At 48.4% G+C, this 16,016-nt stretch overlaps 1 protein-coding gene across 1 annotated transcript; it reads right to left on the reverse strand.

Annotated features, from left to right (window-relative positions):
- Positions 1-200: 200 nt before the first annotated feature.
- LOC311118017 (sodium/myo-inositol cotransporter-like) lies at positions 201-2,321 on the reverse strand (the record flags this gene model as incomplete). Its single annotated transcript, XM_084192896.1, has 1 exon — positions 201-2,321. One exon carries the CDS (start codon positions 2,319-2,321, stop codon positions 201-203), a length of 2,121 nt encoding a protein of 706 aa, XP_084049022.1.
- Positions 2,322-16,016: the final 13,695 nt, after the last annotated feature.

Below are 16,016 nucleotides of genomic sequence, written 5' to 3' on the forward strand. Positions count from 1 at the left end.
CTACCCCTGAGTCCAGGTTGGAGTACCACCAAGGTTGGACATTTTTGTTCTAGCCCAGCTCAAGCTGATTCAATGGGCTGGAACTACTCCCTGAGTGTAGGCCACCCCAAAACCCAAGTTAAGAAACACTTCTTTAGATGTCACAAGTAGACATATTACATATAAACTATATGGTATATGTCACAGGTTGAGATCCCCTCCTACAGAGAGAAGTAGATGAAGAGGAACACCCCCACAGAGCAGACCAGCACCAGGCCCATGTTGAGGATGAGTCTGGTTCTGGGGGTCTCCTGGAGCATCTCATGCAAAAGCCTCTCTTCCTCCTGGGCTGATCTGGGTGGAGTCTTAACCAGCTCCTCCTTAAACCCACAGAACCACTCTAGAACCCTCACACACCTCCCCTTCTCTCCTCCTCCACAGCAGACCACCCAAGGCTCTTCTTGGTCTGCCTCCATTCCGGTGCTTGAAAAGGTCAGGTGGTCGCCATTTGGGAGATTAGATGGAGCCTCCATATGGGATAAAGCCTCCACTCCATTGACACCGTTATGGAGGTCTTTGGGCGTCTCCTTGTCCATGCAGCCATTCCCTTTGACATGGGTCTGAGTTTGGGGGTTCAGCTTGCTCATCTCCTCCTCGTCTCTCTCTATGTTTGGGGTTGTGTTTCTTTGGCGTAGCCCCCAGAAGGTAGTGGTGCGGACCTGCTCTATGCTCGGTGGAGGGGTGCAGAGGCTAACCACCACAGTCACCAGTCCTGAGATCCAGAACAGCCCGGCTGCCACGTACATGAAATGGACATCCTTGACAAAAGATGGCCGCTCGTCCGGCTCGTCGCAGTGGGGCTCTCTGTAGACGAACGCAAGCACCAGTCTCGTGGCGCCCAACGCGAACCCCACTATGCCACCCCAGAATGCACCAGTCTCATTGCAGCGCCGCCATAGGACGCCCAGCAGGAATAGTGCGGCGATGGGCGGGGTCAGGTAGTCGGACACTTCCTGGATGTAGTAGAACATCTGGCCTCCCTGCATCTCGATGATGACAGGAACCCAGGCGACGCTGATAACCACCATGAACACCACGAACACACGCCCCACCACCATCAGCTCCCTCGATGACGCTCGCTCGCGCGCCATTTTGTAAATGTCCAAGGTGAAGATGGTGCTGGCGGAATTGAAGATGGAGTCCAGGTCGCTCATGAGCGCTGCGATCATCACCGCCATCATCAGGCCACGCAGACCCACCGGCATGACGGACATCACCAGGCGAGGGTAGGCTACGTTAGAACACCCAGCCCTGGATCCACACACCTCCATGCAGTGTTCTGGGCTGATACACGCCAGCTCATCTGCAAACAGGATGCGGGAGATCATCCCGGGAATGACGATGATGAACATGGGCAGGATCTTGAGGAAGCCGGCCATCAGTGTGGAGCCTTTAGCGTGGGAGATGCTCCGTGCGGCTAACACCCGCTGGACGATGACCTGGTCGGCACACCAGTACCAGATGGAGGCCGGGGTCTGGCCCAGGAGGAAGCCCGGCCAGGGGAGGTCCTGGTCCAGCGGGCCCCGGAGAATGCGCAGGGAGTCGGGCTTGGGCTCCACGTGGCAGGAGGGGATGTAGGTGAAGTTGGAGGATGCTAATATCGCTGTGATGTTTGGTCTGGCTTCCATGTACTTGGTCCGCACCCCTTCCAGGCCGCCCACTTTTACCAGGCTAATGGCGGTCAGGCATAGCGCGCCGCCGATCATCAGGAACGCCTGGAGGGTGTCGGTGTAGATGACCGCAACCAGGCCCCCTGTGACGGTCAGCAGCGCAGTCATGGTGATGAGGAGGATGATGGACAGATAGAGGTTCCAGCCCAGTGACTCCTGGATGAAGAGCGCTCCGGAGTAGAGGTCCACAGAGAGCTTGGTGAAGATGTAGAGCAGCAGAGACAGAGCAGCGAAGTAGACCTTGAGCCGTCGGCCGCCGAAGCGCTTGGCCAGGTACTCAGGCATTGTGTAGACCCCAGAGTGGATGTAAACAGGGATGAACACCCAGCCCAGGAGCTGGAGGAGCAGGAGGGCATTGAACTCCCATGCGGCGACTCCAAACCCGCTGGCCGCCCCGGACCCTGCAAGGCCAATGAAATGCTCGCTGCCGATGTTGCTGACGAACAGAGAGGCACCAATCATAGCCCAGTTCATTGATCGGCCGGCCAGGAAGTAACCGCTTACAGTGCTCCGATTGGCTTTCATCATGGAGAAGAAGCCAATGGCAAGGACCAGAATGAAGTACAGCACCACAACAACAATGTCCGCCACCTCCATGGTGGTGGGAGTCATCTTGGATAATACTTCTAAAGACAGTTATTGAGGAGTTACGTGATGTGGTTGCTTTAGTGATCAGTGCCCTTACAATTTAACTACCAGTCTTTCAGTTGATTATGAGAGATTCTAAGCCGAGTCGGGTCCAGTTCAGGTTTTGGTGAGGTATTCCCACAGCAAGGCACCCTAAGGGTTGACGGCGAATACTGTAAGTTGGAGGTAGCAGCTCATCTGTATCGACGCTCCTGCAATAGAGCACAAACACAAGCAAACAGATCAGTGTTGGAAAACCTGTTTTAAATAAATGGAGATAGAATAAATATGAAGATATACAGTACATCTAAAACTGTGTTTCCCCAATTAAATAGCGGGTCAAGATAAACTGGTTTTGAGTTGTGGCAAATATATTTTAATTAAGTCGTGGCTGGGTCCTGGCCAGGAACATTTGTTTCGCTGACTTGGTGGGCCACTAGAAAACTTCAAAAGCTATAAAAGGGTCACAGTGAAAAAGGCATTTGGGAACCACTGATCTATAACACATAGCTAACAGTATATTGTGAGTTTTGCACAGTCACGCTTTATTTCTCAGTTTAACTGACGACTACTCCCCTTATAGCTATGTAAACATTCATCCAATTTTAACATGTAGTAGCTGGATCTGCTTGTGGCAGATATTTGTTGTCTTCAGGTTTGACTCAGATTTATGTCCAACAGTTCCGTAGGGTGTTGTTTGTTCCTCTGGGTTATTTTGGAGAGCTACATGTCACAAAGGTATGGATGTGTCTGATTTACTGTAATCCCAAATATGTGCTCCTTCCACAATCAATATCAAATCAAACCAAATAAAATCAAATACCTCTGGTGTGTGATTGTAATACTGTCATGGGCCTCTCACTCCACCGGGTTACCACCTTAATTTTCTTCCACTCTGCTCACCACTCTCTCTACTCAGCCTAACTAGCTCCACCTGTCCCTGCTCTGCTCTGCTCTAATTACTCTGCCAGCTGCGCTGCATTACCCACTACCTCTCCCAGTATTTAAGGCCCTGTCTTTCAGCTCTCCGGTGTCAGATCGTCTGCAAAGCTCACACCTGGAACCTGTTTGCTCGCGCTTCTGGCTCACCCTGGTTTTGTGACCCCGGACCTGCCTGTTTTTTGGATACTCTTCTGCCTCAGGAGATCCAGACCTGCTTCTGCCATTACGACTCCTGACTACTCTTCAATCCCGGTAACTCTGACCAGCCTTCTGCCTTGCTACTACGTATTTTGGATTTCCCTTGAACTGTACTGCTGCCTGGTTTCATTCCGCCCTGTTGTGTCTGTGTCTCCCCCCCCCAGGACTTCTGGACCACCCACCACCGGCTTCATAGGACGCATCGCTGCCACTGGGGGGGGCACAGACCCAGCGCATTGGACGGGATCCCTGTTACCCCTGGAGCCTTCATTCACTCCCTACTTCCCTTTTCCCTTAAGTTTAATAAACTTTCTGGTGTGACGCAATTGTGGTCCTCTGGTCGTCTGTCTGAACCGTGACAGTACGATCTGACCATTATGGACTCAGCGCACACTTTCCCCGACATGGAAACCGATGAGCATGAGCAGCAGTTCCAGCAGCAGCAACAACAACTCGCCATGATCATTCAACTCCTCACCAACCTTACCCCAGCCAGTCTGCCCACCAGCCCAGCCCCCGAGTTACCTGCCCCGGTCATTGCAGCCGCTGCTCCGGAACCCAAGATTGGAAACCCCGAGCGGTTCAACGGCGATTCAACCCAGGTCCGGCCATTCCTGACTAGCTGCCGACTTCAGTTCTCCTTGCAGCCAAGGACCTTCGCCACGGAGGGGGCTAAAGTTGGGTATGCCATCACTCACCTGACGGGCCGAGCTCGACTCTGGGGAACAGCAGAGTTCGAACGTCAAACCCCCGCATGTGCAACCTTCGACCTGTTTGCTGAGGAGATGCTGAAGGTGTTTGACCTGGATTCACCCACCGCAGAGGCGTCTCGTGAACTGTTCAGTATTCGACAAGGCAGACGTACAGTCGCAGACCATTCCATCGACTTCCGAACCCTGGCTAGACGAAGTTCTTGGAACACACCATCGTTGGTGGACGCGTTCTTCCATAGTTTGGCTGACTATATCAAGGACGAGTTGGTCTCCCATGAACTGCCTTCCACTCTTGATGAAGCCATCGCACTGACTGTCAGGATCGACAGAAGGATACAGACCCGTCGTCGTGAGAGGGGGCGCCAAGGTCCACCTACTACCGGCATTCGGAGAGATCCGACTGGGCTCCTGTCATCTACTGCCACTCACCCAGGTCAGCTTGATCAGTCTGAGCCTATGGAGATTGGGCGAGCCTCCCTCACTCCTGCAGAGCGCCAGCGCCGCTTCACCTCAAACCTCTGCCTCTATTGTGGAGGTGATGGACATCGTGTGGTAACCTGCCCTTTAAAGGGCCGAAGCTCACCGGGCATAGGGGGAGTCCGGTTGAGTTCAATGACCATCCAGTCCTCCGACCGCAAACCCCTGCTGCAAGTTCACCTCCGCCTCTCTGACTCTACTCACACCCTGGCTGCTCTGGTGGATTCTGGCGCCGAAGCCAACATAATGGACATCAAGCTGGCACGCCAACTGGGACTGGAGAACCTCCGTTTGACACCTCCTATTCCTGCCCGGGCACTGGACGGACACTTACTCGGATCGGTCACTCATGTCACGGCCCCGGTCTCGATGGGTCTGTCCGGAAACCATCAAGAAACTATCCAGTTTCACCTGCTCCCCTCTCCAGGCCAACCCCTCATCCTGGGTTACCCATGGCTCCGCCGGCACAACCCTCAGCTCGACTGGGTGACCGGGGTGATCAGGGAGTGGGGAGAGGACTGCCACCGAACCTGCCTGCTTGCTGCCGCACTACCCCCTCGGCCAGTACCTACTAACTCCGCTCCTGACCTCTCCAATGTCCCAGAATGCTACCATGGTCTCAGAGAGGTGTTTAACAAAGCAAGAGCCACATCTCTGCCCCCTCACCGACCGTACGACTGTGCCATCGACCTCCTCCCTGGAACAGCTCCTCCAAAGGGTCGTCTTTATTCGTTGTCTGCTCCTGAAAGAAAGTCCATGGAGGACTACATCAATGGCTCTCTGTCCGCAGGATTAATCCGTTCATCTTCATCTCCTGCTGGTGCTGGCTTCTTCTTTGTGGGGAAGAAGGACGGATCTCTTCGCCCCTGCATCGACTACAGGGGACTCAACGACATCACAGTGAAAAACCGTTACCCTCTGCCTCTGCTCACCTCTGCTTTTGAGTTGCTCCAGGGAGCCACTGTTTTTACCAAGTTGGATCTCAGAAACGCTTACCACCTAGTGCGGATCCGGGAGGGAGATGAATGGAAAACCGCATTCAATACACCAACAGGCCACTACGAGTATCTGGTTATGCCTTTTGGCCTCACCAATGCTCCTGCTGTGTTCCAGGCTCTAGTGAATGATGTACTGCGGGACATGTTAAACAAGTTTGTCTTCGTTTACCTGGATGACATCTTAATCTACTCCAGAAACCTGTCTGAACACACCCGCCATGTCCAGCAAGTCCTTCATCGTCTTCTGGAGAATTCCCTCTACGCCAAGGCAGAGAAATGTGAGTTTCACGTCAAGACAGTGGCCTTCCTGGGGTACATAGTGGCAGAGGGAAGTATCCAAATGGATCCTGCCAAAGTATCAGCAGTCACTTCATGGCCAGTTCCGGAGAACAGAAAGAAGCTGCAACAGTTTCTGGGGTTTGCTAACTTCTATAGGAAGTTTATCCGGAACTACAGTACCGTTGCTGCCCCTCTCACTGCTCTAACCAGCACCAAGCAACCCTTCACCTGGACCCCAGCAGCCGACAAAGCCTTCAGTACCCTCAAGGTGAGGTTCACCTCCGCTCCCATCCTCCAGATGCCTGATGTGGACCGGCAATTCATTGTGGAGGTGGACGCCTCGGATGTGGGAGTTGGTGCTGTGATTTCTCAGTGGGCTGCGGAGGATAGGAAGCTCCATCCCTGTGCCTTTTTCTCACGTCGGTTGTCCCCCTCTGAGTGCAATTACGACATAGGGAACCGTGAGCTGCTGGCTGTGAAGCTTGCCTTGGAGGAGTGGCGTCACTGGCTGGAGGGGTCCACCATTCCATTTCTCGTTTGGACCGATCATAAGAACTTGGAGTACATCCGCACGGCCAAACGGTTGAACTCCAGGCAGTCCCGCTGGGCCCTGTTCTTCACCAGGTTTAATTTCACTCTGTCATACCGGCCTGGATCACGCAACACCAAGCCAGACGCCCTCTCCCGTCAATTCCAGAAGGATGACACCCCCTCCAAGGACCCTGTGTCGATTCTGCCAAGTCCCTGCATCGTTGCAGCTCTGACCTGGGCTGTTGAGGAACAGGTGCTGGAGGCTCTCCGTAACCAGCCAGGTCCCAGCACTTGCCCAGCTGACCGCCTTTTTGTCCCCGAAGACCTGAGGTCCCAGGTCGTTCAGTGGGGACATGACTCCCGCCTAGCTTGTCACCCTGGCTCCACCCGCACTTACAACCTGCTCGCCCAGAGGTTCTGGTGGCCCTCTCTGAGGAAGGATGTACGGGAATTCGTCCAAGCCTGCCCCATCTGCAACCAACACAAGTCGTCCTGCCAGCCCCCAGCCGGATTGCTGCAGCCCCTGCCTGTGCCCAGACGTCCCTGGTCTCACATCGCCCTTGACTTTGTCACGGGGCTTCCCCCTTCAAGTGGCATGACCGTCATTCTCACCATCGTTGACCGTTTCAGCAAGATGGCACACTTCATTCCCCTCCCCAAGCTCCCAACCGCCAAGGAGACCGCCCAGGTGGTCCTGGAACACGTCTTCCGGATCCACGGACTGCCAAAGGATGTAGTTTCTGACCGTGGTCCACAATTCTCCTCCGCTTTTTGGAAGGAGTTCTGTCACCTGCTGGGAGCCACAGTCAGTCTGACTTCCGGATTCCATCCCCAATCCAATGGGCAGTCAGAGCGGGCTAATCAGGAGCTCGAGAAGGCACTGCGATGCATGACTTCACGCAACCCCCACTCCTGGTCGCAGCAATTGACATGGGTGGAGTACGCACACAATTCTCTGACCTGCTCTGCCATCGGTATGTCCCCTTTCCAATGTGTTTATGGATACCAGCCTCCTCTATTTGCCAGCCAGGAAGAGGAGGTTACTTGCCCATCTGCACTTGCTTTTGCCCGTCGATGTCGCCGCACCTGGTCACAAGCCCGAGCCACACTCCTCAGATCCGTTGCCAGCTACACTACCGGGGCCAACCGTCGGAGAATTCCTGCTCCCACCTACCATGTTGGTCAAAGGGTGTGGTTGTCATCGAAGAACCTGCCACTCAGGGTGGAGTCGCAGAAGCTGGCACCTCGGTTCATTGGCCCATTCCCTATCATAAGAGTGATTAGCCCAACTGCTGTCCGGCTCCAACTGCCTAATTCCCTGAGGGTGCACCCCACTTTCCATGTGTCTAAGATTAAGCCCATCCATGAGAGTCCGCTGGTCCCTGCTGCGCCTGGTCCTCCTCCTCCACGGCTCGTCGATGGTGGTCTGGTTTACACCGTCCGCCGCCTGCTTCGGTCCAGACGGAGGGGTAGGGGTCTCCAGTACCTCATTGACTGGGAGGGCTATGGACCTGAGGAAAGGACCTGGGTGCCAGCTAGTCGGATTGTGGATAGGACTCTCATCACCGCTTTCCACCAACGGCATCCTGATCAACCTGCAATCCGTAGGGGCCGCCCCAGAGGGGTCCCTAACCGTCCGGCCCGCTCGGCTTCCTGTCCTGTGCCTGATCCTGTCTCGGGACCTGTCCCATCTCCCGACCACGGCCCTCCGGCTTCCTCCGAGGATGAGGACGTTCACTCGGACCGTTCGGAGGAGTTCTAGCCCTCCTCCGGCTCCCCTCCTCCCGCCCGGCGTGGTGTTGCTCTTGGGACTTCTGGGGCCGTCCCTTGGGGGGGGGGTTCTGTCATGGGCCTCTCACTCCACCGGGTTACCACCTTAATTTTCTTCCACTCTGCTCACCACTCTCTCTACTCAGCCTAACTAGCTCCACCTGTCCCTGCTCTGCTCTGCTCTAATTACTCTGCCAGCTGCGCTGCATTACCCACTACCTCTCCCAGTATTTAAGGCCCTGTCTTTCAGCTCTCCGGTGTCAGATCGTCTGCAAAGCTCACACCCGGAACCTGTTTGCTCGCGCTTCTGGCTCACCCTGGTTTTGTGACCCCGGACCTGCCTGTTTTTTGGATACTCTTCTGCCTCAGGAGATCCAGACCTGCTTCTGCCATTACGACTCCTGACTACTCTTCAATCCCGGTAACTCTGACCAGCCTTCTGCCTTGCTACTACGTATTTTGGATTTCCCTTGAACTGTACTGCTGCCTGGTTTCATTCCGCCCTGTTGTGTCTGTGTCTCCCCCCCCCAGGACTTCTGGACCACCCACCACCGGCTTCATAGGACGCATCGCTGCCACTGGGGGGGGCACAGACCCAGCGCATTGGACGGGATCCCTGTTACCCCTGGAGCCTTCATTCACTCCCTACTTCCCTTTTCCCTTAAGTTTAATAAACTTTCTGGTGTGACGCAATTGTGGTCCTCTGGTCGTCTGTCTGAACCGTGACAAATACAGGGTTTTAGTGGGACAGTTAAAGCCTTACAGTGCTATTGACATAGGGATGTGTCTGTTACTTACAGTGATTCTAAATGTGTCCAGGCAAAGCCTTGCAGGGCTACCATACCACATTTAAATTGGAGGATAACCATAAGCGAAAGACTTGACAGACAGAAAAGATGAATAAGTTTAGGACGTTTTTGAACTAGCATTAATTCTGATCCAAACTTTACAAAAGTGTTATTAAGGCTCATCTTTCTCTCTGGCTTTATCTGGTGATTCCAACATTATGATAGACAGAATATATGATTGATTAGCAGTGTTGATGAGTAGTGAACTACATCTAGTTCTACTAATAATGTAACTACATTTACTATATAGTCATTTAACTACATTTACTATATAGTAATTTAGTTAAATTTACTATATATTAATTTAGCTACATTTACTAGTCATACATTTACTAGTCATCTAATTCTCACTTGAAACATCGTTTTTGTGTTTAATAGGCTAAATTACACATTCTGTAAACATCTGACTCCAGAATTATCTGTTATTGCAATTTGTAGTCTATGATGTTTCAGATTTAAATATGAGAATTTTTCAAAGTAGTTTGGATGTAGTGAACTACTTTTTCAAAGCAACTTCAGTTAAGTAAACTATATTTTTATCAAGGGTATATTTAGTATAGCTTAATTTCTTCCAGTGTGAAGTAATTGGTAGCTTGGTAAACTCTATTGTCAGAGAAGTTTCCCCAACACTTTTGATTAGAAGTGCCCAAAGGTCCCTAGACACTGGACCTCTCCACTGAAATTGGAAATTCAGTGGCTGCCTCAAGACACCATGTGGGAGAGCTGCTAGCAGGTATCGGAGGCTTTATTTTCCAGGGGACTTTCTGGGGGTTTATCTTTGAGTGCAATTTGTGTGTGAAATATTTTGCCTTTTCTAACCAGTGTGTAAAACCTATTATTGCACATGTACTTTTGCAGAGTTTTTCACTATCGAGTGCGAGGAAGCACTAATTTTAAGTGGGTGAGAATGTCACAGGTGTGACTTATTGGCATGTTTAACCTGAGCAGCATTTCTATTGGTTAATTGCCTGGTCATGTGATCTAAATGATACGTATTTAAAACACCTTGTTTTTGATCCAGGCAGCTGCCCGGAAGCATGGTGGATCATTGTTTGCTGGAAGCTTATTATGGCAGGCTGATATCTTTGGTGAGAGCACATGGACTTTGTGCTGTGAGTTGTGCTACACTGACTAAGTCTAGATGAAGACGGACACCTGCTTGATGTGCTTCCTGTGCCCCTTTTTGTTTGGATGCGTCTGATTTAAATGAACGTTAACGACAAATATCGAAATGAACATAACTGAATTGTGAAACCAAATTGAGACTGCGCCGGTACCGAGAACGTGCTGAAACTGATAGAAAACTATGCCTTACAAAATAATTGTTACTGTCCCTTTTTGTCTGCCTCTTGCTTCACGCTGCCTACTCAACTAAGACCTAGAACCTGTCACTTTCCACCTCGTGACAAACGCACCACTGTTTTGAATTTTTCTATAGCCTGACTCCATGCATTTAATTAATTATGACATTGTTTGTAACGCTTGCACTTACCATTTCCAGCAGCCCTTCTCGGACTAATCTCTCCAACACCGGACTCGCGGCATCAATCACGCTCTTTCCTAGGCAGGTAGAGTAGGTCCAACTTTTTTCACAGGTTACATTCCAATTTTGGTTTGACAGCATAGTTCAATTTCTATGAACACGCCCCCATCTTTGCCTATGGCGTAGATGCACGCCTCAGCTCTAGCCTCAAGTTTTACGCATCATTGGTGAGTTATTAGTCGGTTTCCATCCACTTGGCGACCGATTTTCATGCGAATATTAAAAAATCCGCATAAATAAAATATGCTCATTTTGTCATCAGCGATGTTCCCATCAACTGTACTTGTTGATGAAAGGTCTGTGCGTGATGACGTAGTGCGCGCAGGTAAATTCCCATGTACCGAGTAAAAAAAAAAGTTTAATAGGTGTCCATCGCATTTTCAACTCTACTGATGGTTTCGTCACTAAAAATGATGCATTATATAGCGAACGTGCCCACTCGTATTGGCACGTGCGCTCTAGCCAACAGCTCATTCCGACATTTCTTGATTCCTTTTATATACAGCTATATATCTGTGTACTCTACTTGTTAGATAATTTACTTCTAGGTTAGGAGTTAACATAAGCATTTCGCTGCACCCGCTATAACATCTTCTAAACCGTCTACTTGACTTAACGTTGATTTGATGAGTTCTGCAAGCACTTCCTTATACGTCAATATGACTTAGAAGTGTGTATGTGCTCAGTGGAGGTCAGGTGCACACTCCAGGGGTGCAACACCTTTGGCAATTGATAGTGTAGTATCGAGTCAATGCTGGCAATTATTGCTGATAAACAAAGGAGTCCGCTCATACTGAACCTTTGATCATAAGTTTTATTAATATCACAAGATTTCAGCATGAGTTTACAGGTGTCAAGATCACCCGGAGAACGGCGTCCCAGATTGCAATGGCCGCTCTAACCTCTTCGTCGTTTTTACCCAGTATATATAATCTTCCCAAGATATGGGTGGCTCCCTCTACTGTCCAATCCCCTGTCTACAACACACAGACTTCTCTGTCCTATCCGGGGTGTCACACTAAAACCGGCTCTCTTTCTGCTAAATAAACATCCTTTCAGGTTCCACTTAAAAACATTAACAAAGTCATAATCTTCATATACTACAATAGTTTCAAAGATGCATGAAATTAAAACTCTTTCAGGGGTAGGCTACAACATTCTTCAGTTAGTCCTGCACATTACATCCAATTTGATGTTTCTTAATAGCCCTATCTGCAGCCAGCAATGACAAACCAGCCCATGTTGTTGCTCTATTAGTTAAAGGTTCCTGTTTAGAACACTCTCATTCCCTCAAAGAATGGCTTAATCACTAAACCAAACATCCTTTAAGTACATTTGTCAGACGCTCTTGTCCAGAACGACTTATAGGAGCAGATTTTTCACCTAGTCATCTAAGGGATTCGAACCAGTGACCTTTTGGTTACTGGTCCAACGCTCTTAACCACTAGGCTACCTGCCAGATACTTATAACCAGAAACTGGGTGATGTTCACTTTCACTTGAGTCATTTTCTATTAAGGTATCTGTACTTTTACTCAAGTATGACAATTGAGTACTTTTCCTCTGTGATCCTTGGGACGTCTGTACCCTAACCTTAACCCCTACCGTAACCCTTACCTTAACCATATAAAATGTAAACTTCAATGGGGTAGGGCCGTCCCAAACCCTGATAGCACGGACCCTGATCATTGCTGGCTTTGACCAAGACAGCCATTTCCCCATGGAGCTGTGTGTGTACATCGCGGATCAAAAATAATGCAAGTTTGCTACGATATTAATAGCAGCTACAAAGTTCGAGCCAATTTAGTTGTGTATCCTCTGTCAAGTGGTCTGGACCTTTATTGCACTGGAGGCAGAGTCCTGTAGGCTACCTGCAGGGTCGCTGGTTCAATCAAGTCCCACTCTGGCTCTTCACTCTCAATTGCTACAGTTGTACTGTGTAAAGACATGCTTTACATTGCACCCAATGGCATTATAATCTGCAAATGCATTGACAAATAAAACCCTGATGATCTCTTTGGAAATCTTCTTTCTATGAGCTTTCTGTCCGTCAAGCATTGTACTTGCTTTATCTTATAGTTTTTTCATCAGTCTTGATGGTGATTTTGCAACATTCTAAGTTGCAGATAGATAAACTCATAACCAGGTAAGAGTTTCTATCTGATGAAGGTCTGATGTAGTGTCTAGATAGACACTAGGTGGCAATGTTGCATTTCTAACAATATAAAGTCAAACCTTGAATGTCAATGTATGCAAATACTGGTAAATCGCTATGAAATGAGAACAATTTGAATGCGGCAGACAGGAAGCACAAACAGGAAGATACTATTTTTAACTTAACACGGTTATTCGGTTACGGAAACTAAATGTCTGTTGAATCGATAGAGATCTGGCTCTAAAGTGAAGAATAGAAGCCAGGTTTTATAGGCGCTCCAGTCCATAGAATTAGGAATTAGAATACTAGAATGGACATTAAACTTCTTACGATGGTCCAAAGGTCAGCCATGTTGGTCAGGGAGTTGGTCAACCATGGTTTGCCAGTGCTGTGATAAGATATTGTGTAAAATAATGAATTTGAATAATTTATCTGCACTATGTTTATTAGCTTGCTAGCCAGCCAATTTTAGAGGAATGATTCCATAAATCCTTCAAATTAACTGCTAATATGCCATTCAAACAATGCAGCCAATCCACAGCCATACACTGGCTGAAATCAGTTGATGATAGGACTTAGACAAGTTGTAAATGCAACAAGTACTGATATTGCATCATATAATAAAACACACATTGTGACATTTATGGCCTGTTTAGATATATTTTAGAGGCTATTTAAACAGAAAATGTGTATAAAACCCCTATAAAATATATTTATAATTATATGACAATATTTTAGGTTGGCAATAATTCCATTACACAATTTCTGATATATCACGCCTTACATTTATTTTCCTGCATAAATCAAATCAGGATTATGCCTCTACTGCCATTCATTCTAATTAGACCGGTTTGTATTTCTCCCTGACCAATATGGCTGCAGTTTTGACCCCATTCTGAAACTTTGATGACATAGCCCCTCTAGTAATTTAATAGGATATCTATGCTCCAGTCACTCTCCAGCCCTAACGACTTATTCCAGATCAGAGCTGTTCATTTCAAGGCTATTGTCAAGGTAACAGGTCATGTCTCCACTGCAGACAATATAAATAGAATACCTATGATCTTCTAGAATGGTAGAGGATTTTAGCTAGAATAGAATGACTCTAATTGCTACATATAATGTTCTCCAAACTCTGACTGGCAAAGAGAAAGATCAACCAAAAGGTCACAGAGATCTAAAGTGCCCAATTGTAACCATGGAGATAAGAATGTTTACATTCTACCCCGACCTTTGCTCTCAATGACATGGAGAGGAACAAGGAGGCCTATGGGAAAAGTGAAGGAAGAGAGAAAGGAAGGAAAGAACAGAAAAGTTGATTCAACATAGACTATATTGATTCTCAGTCTGGGAGAGTGGTATGAGAAAGGAATGGTAGAGGATGAGACAAAGGCTTTTGACCTGAACGAAGCCAGTCCAGATGTCATTTCCTACAGCTGTAGGGATCTTCTTTAGCCTTGTTTGTGTCACAGACTAGTAGATTCTGATAACGGATTGATTTTTAAAAGACACATAGCCTATCGCGCATGCAGTACAGTACTGTATTCTTTAGGACGAAGTTCTAAAATGTACATTTAGCTGCACATTTTAGCCATTCATTTGACTCATGTCTTATCCAGAGGGACTTAACATAAGTTTATTTAAATAAGGAGTCTGAAACCCCTACTCAATACTAACATCTTAAATCCCTCTTCACAATGACAGCGCTAGACTAGAAGATAAGCCTTCCCAATGCATGCATGTGGTGAAACAGGAGACTGATGAGGTTGGAAAGAACTTTGTCCTCCCTCATTCTTTCCCTTAAGCCAGGCAGAGTAGTTATTAAAACGGTGGGGGGGGATTGAGTCAGGCAGAGTGGCTGTGTGTGTGTGTGTAACAGAGGCAGGACTGAGGGCGTCTTATTGTCTGGAGACATCTGATCCGTTCACTGACCTAAGGAATATAGAGCTTAGACTCAGCTGTTTTAACAGAGAGAGAGTCCACCATATTGCTTTCAATCACCCTGTGTTTTCAGACCACAACACCAAGAAGAGCAAGAGACGAGAGGAAGCCACTTTAGGCTATTGAGATGCAGCCTTTAGGCTCTCATCTGTCACATCCTGTCAGATCAGTGGTTGTTGATGAAAGGAGAAAAGCCAAGGTATCTATGACAGTGGAATGGGATAGGACCACAGAGACCCTGCTGTGTGAGTAGGATATATGGGGTTAATTCAATAAGAGGCCTTTCTTCACTGAGCCGTCCTGAGCATCTAGGAGATGCAATACCACAATGCCAGCAGCTTTATGGCAATGCGAGGGAAGCTGACCTACATAGCCCTAGCAGGCAGAACAATGGACTAGTAAGGCTGGGTGCACGTTTAGTTTGCCCTAGCACTTCACAGCTGATTCAAATAACCAACTCATCAAGCTTTGATTATTTGAATCAGCTGTGTAGTGCTAGGGCAAAAACAAAAACGTGCACCCGGGGGGCGCCCTCATTGTAAGCTGATTGAAGGCGAATAAATTCTGCTCTGCGTTGGCAGAAGTCTCTGCGGCTCTGTCCTGTGTTTATTACAGTGTCTGTATGGATGGGCTAAATCAACATGAGCAAAGCTAATAGGCCTTACAATGTTAGTCACTCAGAAAGATGGCCGTGCTAGCATGGATGGACAAACATGGTAATGCATTCAGAACTGATGGGATATGTGTTCTTTATTAAGGGTTAGAGGTCAGGAGTTAGGGCTACTTAGTGATTAGAAGCATATTCGTGGTAAGAAAGGGCCATGTTTCAATCCCCTCTAGAATGACGACCCACAACAATGGACAGAATAACTAAAGGGCTTCAATGTACCTTCCCTCACGCTGAATGTGAGCATTCATAGAGCATACATAACAGGTTATGACAGCCATATGAATGGATCTATAAACAGCCTTAGAAGCACACCAGCAGCCGTAGTGGCAGAGGTTAAATAACTCTGCAAGATAACATTGATCAGTGAAGATGTATATGGATTATGGAAGGGGGATATTGAACTAAATGGCCATCTGACTGAAATCCAATCAAATTTCACATCCATGGGTGGTGTTTGTTTTATTGATTACATTTCTATGAGCCAGGGCCTCCTGAATGCGGTGACAGTGATGGGTGAGGACACAGAGGAAGTTGGCACAGGGAGATGGTCGCCCTGGAGAACACACACAGCCTTACAAGGACAAGGCATGCTCCAACCAACTCCCAGAGTATGACA

Source organism: Coregonus lavaretus (genome assembly GCF_964263955.1).
Source record: "Coregonus lavaretus genome assembly, contig: HAP1_SCAFFOLD_2191, whole genome shotgun sequence".
In the NCBI taxonomy this organism is placed as follows: Eukaryota; Metazoa; Chordata; class Actinopteri; order Salmoniformes; family Salmonidae; genus Coregonus; species Coregonus lavaretus.